Source organism: Brachyistius frenatus, unplaced genomic scaffold, assembly GCF_029030835.1.
Source record: "Brachyistius frenatus isolate BFR_SWC_R1_liver_20210118 unplaced genomic scaffold, ASM2903083v1 Contig_49, whole genome shotgun sequence".
NCBI lineage: Eukaryota > Metazoa > Chordata > Actinopteri > Embiotocidae > Brachyistius > Brachyistius frenatus.
In genome coordinates this window covers 2,422,588-2,430,477 of record NW_027210648.1, presented here as the reverse complement: position 1 = coordinate 2,430,477, position 7,890 = coordinate 2,422,588, and the positions used below count along the sequence as shown (strand labels likewise).

The window sequence follows — 7,890 nt, the reverse complement described above, 5'->3', positions numbered from 1 at the left end:
CGGCTGCAAACCGCCCCAGTGAACGCTGGAGGTCATGATCTGAAGAGGCCAACAGGACCACATCGTCTGTAAACAGCAGAGAGGCGATCCCGAGACCCCCCAAACCTGACGTTCTCCTCCCCCCGGCTGCGCCTAGATATCCTGTCCATGAAGGTCACAAACAGGATCGTGACAAAAGACGGAGGCCAACACCCACCGGAAACATGTCTGACTTATTGCAGAGAATGCGAACATAGCTCCTACTGCAGTTGTATAGAGCTCGGATGGCCCGTTGCGACGACTGGACCGGGGCCTCCACCAGATGTTCCCAGTTCACCCTCACTACACGTTTGGGCTTGCCAGGTCTTTCCAGCGGACTCCCCCGCCATTTGATCCAACTCACCACCAGGTGGTGGTCAGTTGACAGCTCTGCTCCCCTCTTCATAAATTTGCTGACGATTTGATCAATAAACATATTGTTTCAGCTGATGCTCTTTAGTTTATCATAATATGTTTGTATGTAAAGGGAGTAGTAACTATAGCTAATGGTTCAATGTAGTAAAAAGTACAACATTTCACTCACTCTCAAATGTAAAGCAGTAAAAGTACAAAACAGAAAGTAAAGACCTTTCAAAGAGCTTCTTTATGAGCGATGCATCACTGCATGGAGATTCCAGATCAGCATGCTGCATGTTTCATCAATGATTTACAGTGACATTTAAAAAAAAAAAGTTGTTTCCGTCTCTGCATACATGGCAACAACATATGAACATTCATCCAACCATCAAATTAAAGTATGCATTATTGCAGTGTTCCTGCACCGTGTGCATTGATTAGCAAGAGAGAGATTAAAGGTCACACAGATGATGTCAGAATTTGCAAAGTTGCTCTGAATGTAAAGGCCTTGAGGGCTTGTTTTTTCCTCCAAGGCCTCACTCTGAGTCAAAGGTCAAATTTCCTGACTTTTACTGAGTAAAACATTGAATTTCCATGACATATGACGGATGGAGAAACAGGAACAAAATGAAGTAATTTCCAAAGCAGTGATGGTGGCAGCATGCTTTTCACTGCTGGTGAGACTGTAAAGGACTCCCTCCCCCATATTTTAATAGATCAATAACGGTTTTACAAACATTACTTGGAGCTTTTTGGTCATCTACTCAACCAGTCATTGAAGTCATGGTTTTGTTGCCAATTCTCTTGAAATGTTTATTTTCCTACAGGTTTACCTTTGTTTCAGCAGCTACAGGAAAAAAAAAACACATCTTGACTGAAGCCATTATTGACGAACTGGAAGGAGGATAAAACCACTTGGGAAACAAGTTCAGTAAGCCTTCTTTGACAGGGATTATTGGTACGGTATTCCTCATGCATGCTAATCTGCAACACACTGTGATCTCATTCTGAAGTTAGTTAGCCACCCGTTTAAGTGCTGGCAGTGACTGCACCAACAGTTCCTGGTGCTTTTGTTGCAGAGGAAGAAGGAGTTCAAAATTATTGCCAGTCAACTAAACCTTGAGAAAGACATCAGCAGCATATCACCTAATTATCAGATCTGTGTAGAATGAAAAACATAAAGCCATGTTGAGTAAGTATCCATTTAATGGCGCTGATATTCAGCTACTACATTACTTGCTTTTCAACCAAATCTTTCATCAGTTCAGTGATTTGACTTTTTATGAAGATGACTTTGACTTTGAAACAGCATACTGGAGAAAATGAGGCTGAATAATTTGCTTTAACATTCAAATCACTTCTATGAACTTTTTCAGTTTAGTTTTTATATAATGTCTGTCCATCTGGAGCTCCCTTCCATGATGTGCTTTGATTTTGTATTTTTATGTTTTGCCCCTATTTTATTTCTCTGCCGCCAAAAGTCCATTTTTATCCTTTTGTTTGGCATTTTGTAGCTATATATGCACTATAAGTGCCATATTAATTTAGAAAACAAAAACAAATATTCCATTTTTAATTACAACACACCACTGACATGGTACAATATATTGTGCACTCTCTGTGATTTGAAATGGTCCATAAAAATAACTGCTCCACAGAGGGTGATCCTTAAATCAATACAGTGGTATGATGTATTTTGAAGCTGTGCAGTGACCCAGACAGTATTTTGCATAAAGTTAATGGAAGGATAAGGTCAGCTAAACTTTTAAAGTTCACATGGTGTAGTGTAGCAGTGTTACTGCAGCGGAGAGGCTCAAAGTGCTGATTCAGCAATCCAGACATCAAATGACATCAGAGAGCTACATGGCTTCGCTATACATATTTTGTATGCTGATAAGGTAGCTGCGGTGTGTGTCTGAACATAAGGTACAGCGAGGGCCCTTATATCCTGACTGACTAAGCAGTTTGGGAGACATATCTTCAATAGTACCTTTAATGAAAAACCTTATTAGATTTTCTTTTTTATACTCACTACAGTAAGTTTTTGTTTTTTTCTCAGTTCATCCATTGGTCCTGCATGATCTCAGCCTTAATACATTTCTGAAGAATAATTGATATGACGCTACGGACAATAGCTGGATAGCAGTTTCCCACTTGGAAATAGCTTTAACACTGATATCAAAGTGGTAATTATGACAGGGAAAGTAACATTTTTCTGAAAGTACTGATATAACTGACTCGGCGCTAAAAAGTATGGAAATGCAAGCGTATCACGTTTTTAGTAACAATATACAGTACTTGCTTGTTAGTATAATGTTCTTCAGGGAAACGCAGCAAATTTTTGTGTCTTTCTGTTTTGTGTTATCAGTGTTTATCGATTGAGTCGGCCATCTTGAGTTGTCCAATGTCTTAAACAAAGGAAACCCTCCCATCTTTACTTCTCCTCTCACATGGCCTAACCAGGTGTCCCTGATATGTGGGACGGCACACCATTTAAATCCCTTGTCCTGCGTTGGGCATAGTGAGACGACGTCCTAGATTTTGACCCTGCAGGACAGATGAACTTCTAAAATGTGGCTTTGATCCAAAGGCTTTGAGGAAAGCAGGGCAGGAGGTTATGAAGGGGCTGTGTAGGTTAAGTGCAGGTTAGTCTGTCATCATCTTCGCTGTCAGCACCACAACCAATGGGAAAAATTGCGAGTCACCACAAAGTCACAAGCTATGCAGATTTCTGCAGAATATAATGGAAAACTATGACAATGAAAAGGAAATGCAGCAACAGCAAAGACTGGAAACTACTTATAACTTGGTGAAGCTGGTGAAAGGCAAGTCTCAGAGTTTTCTTTTGCCTTTTTTGACAGTTATGTCTCAAATACCCACAGGGGAAGAAAACTTTGTGAGGCAACACCGTACTTATGAGTCTCACAAGTAATGTTTGGCTCAAAAAGAGATGTGGCAATCTGTGGATGTATTCCCACTGAAACCCAAAGCTGATTGACAGATAAGAAAAAGGTTGCCTAAATAACTTGTGTTTACCACACCAGCTCTCCAGATCATGCAGGTCAGTAGACTGTGGTAAATAAATGTTTAGTCCTTCACCAAAGGTCTAACCTCAGACCTGCATAACATATTGTACATGCTTATGTTTTATAATTGAATAGATATATCAACGTTTTAGACTACCTCTCAGCATTTGTAATATTTACATGTTTTTTTTCTGCTAAAGAGCAGCAATGTGCTGCATAGATGTAACAAGAAAACTCTCTTTTTCAAAATAACAAGTTAAGAGATCATAGCTAAACTAGACTGACGGACTTTTCTTGTTATAATGATACTCTCTCTCCTTAAAAAAAGACACTAAACAGGATACTGCTCCTTGTTCAAACACTGTAATTTTACTTGAAAATTTTATAATTTTGAAACAACATACTCTTTCATTAAAACAATACACATTTCTGATTTCTCATTAAAACAAGATTTTTTTCTATTCATAATGTACTCTATTGTTAAAATGAGAAATTGTTGCTATAAGGAGATACTTCTTTTTCTCATAACGACATCCGCTACTGAACAAGATATTTTTCAAATTTCTCATCAAAACAACTTACTTTTCTTGTTTCTCATTTAAACAAAGTACTTTTACATTAAAATGAGATAAATTAGATCTTCTGTAATTACATACTCCCTCATTAAAACAAGAAATATTTTTAATTAAAATGAGATACTTTTCTCATTGTACACTTTCTTGTTAAAGCGTGATACTTTTCCGTTTTAAAAAAACAAGAGAAAATGTTGCTATAATAATGACATGCAACACTGAACCAGATCATTTTATTATTGTTTGCTAAAACCTGATATTTTTCTTGTTGCAATGACACACCTGCTCGTTAAAAGGATACTGAGCAAGATGAAAAATATAGACACATCCGGGCTCTCAAGAGAAACACAAAATATTTTTTTAATAAAACCAATATAACCCTACTATAGTATACGTATGTGTGCGTATGTTTCGATTAGGCATTTTCCAGCATCAATCTGCTGCTAACGTTACTCAAAACTGCTACTCATGTGCGTCATGTGTAAAATGTGTGTATAAAGGTCAGCGAGCAATTGCACATTCTGATAGCAGTGTGTTTTGATCGAGCTGTGGACCTGGATAAGAGAGAGGATGGTCCTCTCCACCAGCCTCTACTGTAACCCATCTCTGCTTGTCAAGCTATATACTATGATTGATGTCATTTGGTGCCATCAGTGACAGCTTAATTTGGCGGAGAGAATGGGCCCGCTGAATTGAAAAAGCAACTTAAATGCAGTTAAATCCTTGACAAACAGATGTGGGCCAGATGTTAGTGCCACAGAGACCCCAAGATGGATTTATCAGTCCGCCAACTGTAGGCCGCCTGATCTGGATGTGCAGGGGTATAATCAAAGGAGAAACAGCACGTGCAGACCGTTGTTCCATCAAGTGAGATTAAGTTGGGCGTTTTATCACGTTGACAATATAAATGCATCTAAATATGTACTGTAGGCTCATAGAGTATCTACTGGATCATAGCTCTCTATGTGAATCTATCTGGAGAGAAAACTGATGAAACGTGGCAATCTGTGTCAGCTATGATCTTACATTCATACAATACTCCGTGACATACATGTCATGGTACAACTGACACAATAAAGGCTTTTCAAGTTTTATTGTCACTGAGCTTTTTGACCATCAAAAGCAGGCGGGTGGAGTCAGTGAAGCTTTATTGGAGTCAGGTACATAACAAATAAGTAAAAAAGTAAGGTTATAGTGACACAGGCTTTAACAGCTGTGATTTGCAAAGGCCTTTTAATGAAAAATGAAATGAAATAGATACATTAAATATGGTCTGAGATGCTGTGTTTCCAAAGAGGGAAGCGTGGAGCTTAAATGAATGAGAGTGTAGCCATATATTAAAAAAAAACACAATTGCCAAAAGGATGAAATGGGGATAAAAATATATCAACAAAATGAGGGTCAAATGGTAACATAATACCATGAAGAGAAGTCATTATTTATATGAGCATTATTTATTGCTTCAGATATTTGCATTTAAAGAACAGCCTGTATCTAAAATTCACTTAATTTGTAATAACACAATACAACTTATTAAATAGTGGCAGGCCACGCAGGCATAAAGTTACATGATCACAATCAGACTGCAAACTAACTCTGCTGAAGTGAGTGTAGTGCATGCAGCTGTTGGTGTGGGCATCATGTAAAAAGACTGAAGCTAAAAAATGAGCAGAAAAGCGTTTTCATTTGAGATTATTTCATTCAATGAATAGTACTGTTTGGGGGGGAGGAGGGGAATACATTTAGTTGCTTTGTTGGCAAGATTTGATGAGACGATTGAAACCATCTTTCTCTTGTCTGTCCGAGAAATCTGGAGCCAGAAGCTGATTAGCTTAGCTTAGCTTATTTTAGCTTAGCATAAGAATGCAGAGGAAAACAGCGAACAAAGCTCTGTCCAAACATTTAAGAATATATGTTTGCACACCTCTAAAGCTCATAAACTAACAACTATTACAAACCCTAACCTTTGTTTGCCTCACAGTGTACGGATTTATTACATTTAAAGTCAATACCAACTGCTACGTTGTAACGAGTTAGTGGTTTCCCTTAAAAAAGAGAAAGTAAAGTCTGATTTTATGTTAATTGATCTGTCTTATACTGTTGTTTTTTTTGTTTTTTTCTCATCTCACATCATCGAGACCATAAAAATGAGACTTTTGAGCAACCAACTAGAGTTTCCATCGAAGGTTAATTTAGTGCAAAATCACATTTACAGTTACAGTAACTGCCAAGACAACAGAGCCAGCCTCACTGTTTCCCCCTGTTTCTAGTATTTATGCCAAGCTCAGCTAAAGTTATCTGGCTGCATATTTACTGTACAGAGAGAGACGCATTCATCTTCTCATTTAACTCAGCAAGAAAGCAGATAAACACGTATTTCCCTTAAAGTTAAACTATTCCTTTAATGTATCACTTTCCAATCTAATGACAAATCCTTTCAAATGTTTTGCCTGAATCCCTAAAAATGATAAACAAACATGTCAATTTAAAATGATATTAATCTTGTCATTGTGACTTGTTGTCTCTTTGATAAGTTCATGTTAGTCTCTAACTACGTGACAAAAAAGTGAATCTGCTCAAAGCATTAAAATATTTATCAATAATATTTGCGAGTTATCATCAAAGCGAATAGAAACAAGAAACGTATCTAAAAAAAACAACAACATGTTTTGAAAAAGCATTGTATATTCTGTCAAAACTGCTCAAGCTCAAGCTACTCGGCTCATTTCTCAATATCCAGTCAATGAAGCACTAGACTAGATGAACACTGTTGCTGTATATGCGTTACATAGAAGCTAACCTTACTGGCTTGGTGGTGCTTTTCTAAAAGCAGGGCGTATATACATGTTTCTTAAACTACTACCATACTTACATACATACATGATTCTCAACATGGTGACTTGGAAACAGAAGCTGCCACTATCACTTTCGCTTGAAATCTGTCCCTTTTTGATCTACATCAACAGAAACACAAAAAGAAACACGATCCTTCATGAAAACTGGCCATCCTAAATCGAGAAAAGAAGCAAAAATGAACACGGCGTCAGCTATTAAAGGTGTAAAACTGGCTTCTAAAAAAGTAATTGCAGGATATTTCAGTGCATTCATAATGAGTTCTCACACTCTGAAGGCAACACATTTAGCATGGCTATTCATCTGCTTATAACAAGGAAGCAAAGTTCCACGTGCCGGGGCCCAGCTTCACATCCCTGGACCTCCAGCTCATTTGTACAATGTAAGAGTTCCAAAGGTAAAAGCCAGTTTAGAGTAATAACACAGTAAAAATTTTGTTTTGCATAGCATTTGGCCTTGCTGTACCATCTTCTACTGTAGACTGGAGGAGAAAATATAAGTGCCAAATGCTAAATCTTAAAAAAAAAAAAAAAAATCAGAAGCTAATCAGTAACTGAGATCTAAAATGTGATAAATGAAACGTTTTGCTTGCTAACCATACAAACTCAAGGCAAACATGGCAAAATGTTTCTGAAGCCACACACATGCATTGTTTTCAGATTACCCCAAAAAAAGAAAACACATTTATGATACAAGGACTAAGTGATTGGCAATGTTTTTGATTGCAATCCAGTTATCAAATCCTGAAGTGGTTGTCAGGAGCTTACACAGCTCCTTTGATCACTGGTTCCCTATTGAGATACGTAGCCCAGTACACCAGGTTGAAGGTCCCAAACAGCACAGGGAACACTATCCTGGACATCTTGTCAATCTTGCTCACGCTGTTATAAGTCTTTTTGGGATCCGGGGCCTTGGTTTCAGATGGTTTGAGTTGAACAGCCGTGCTGTTTGAAATGGTCGAGATGGATGCGTCCTTTGTAAGGTTGGCTGTGTAATTTACGCCGGTTGAACAGGTGTTGTTTGGCTTCTTCGACAGAGCTAAAGGGTCTTTTTTCTGTGGATAG

General features: G+C 38.0%; 1 protein-coding gene across 3 annotated transcripts in view; it reads right to left on the bottom strand.

Annotated features, from left to right (window-relative positions):
• Positions 1–5,054: 5,054 nt before the first annotated feature.
• Positions 5,055–7,890, bottom strand: part of gabra5 (gamma-aminobutyric acid type A receptor subunit alpha5) — a 28,422-nt gene continuing 25,586 nt past the window's right edge. For all 3 annotated transcript variants that reach the window (XM_069704095.1, XM_069704093.1, XM_069704094.1), the window contains exon 10: positions 5,055–7,880. In XM_069704095.1, the coding sequence (XP_069560196.1) occupies positions 7,590–7,880 (291 nt within the window). In that variant the 3' untranslated portion in view covers positions 5,055–7,589. The remainder of the gene's footprint in view (positions 7,881–7,890) is intronic.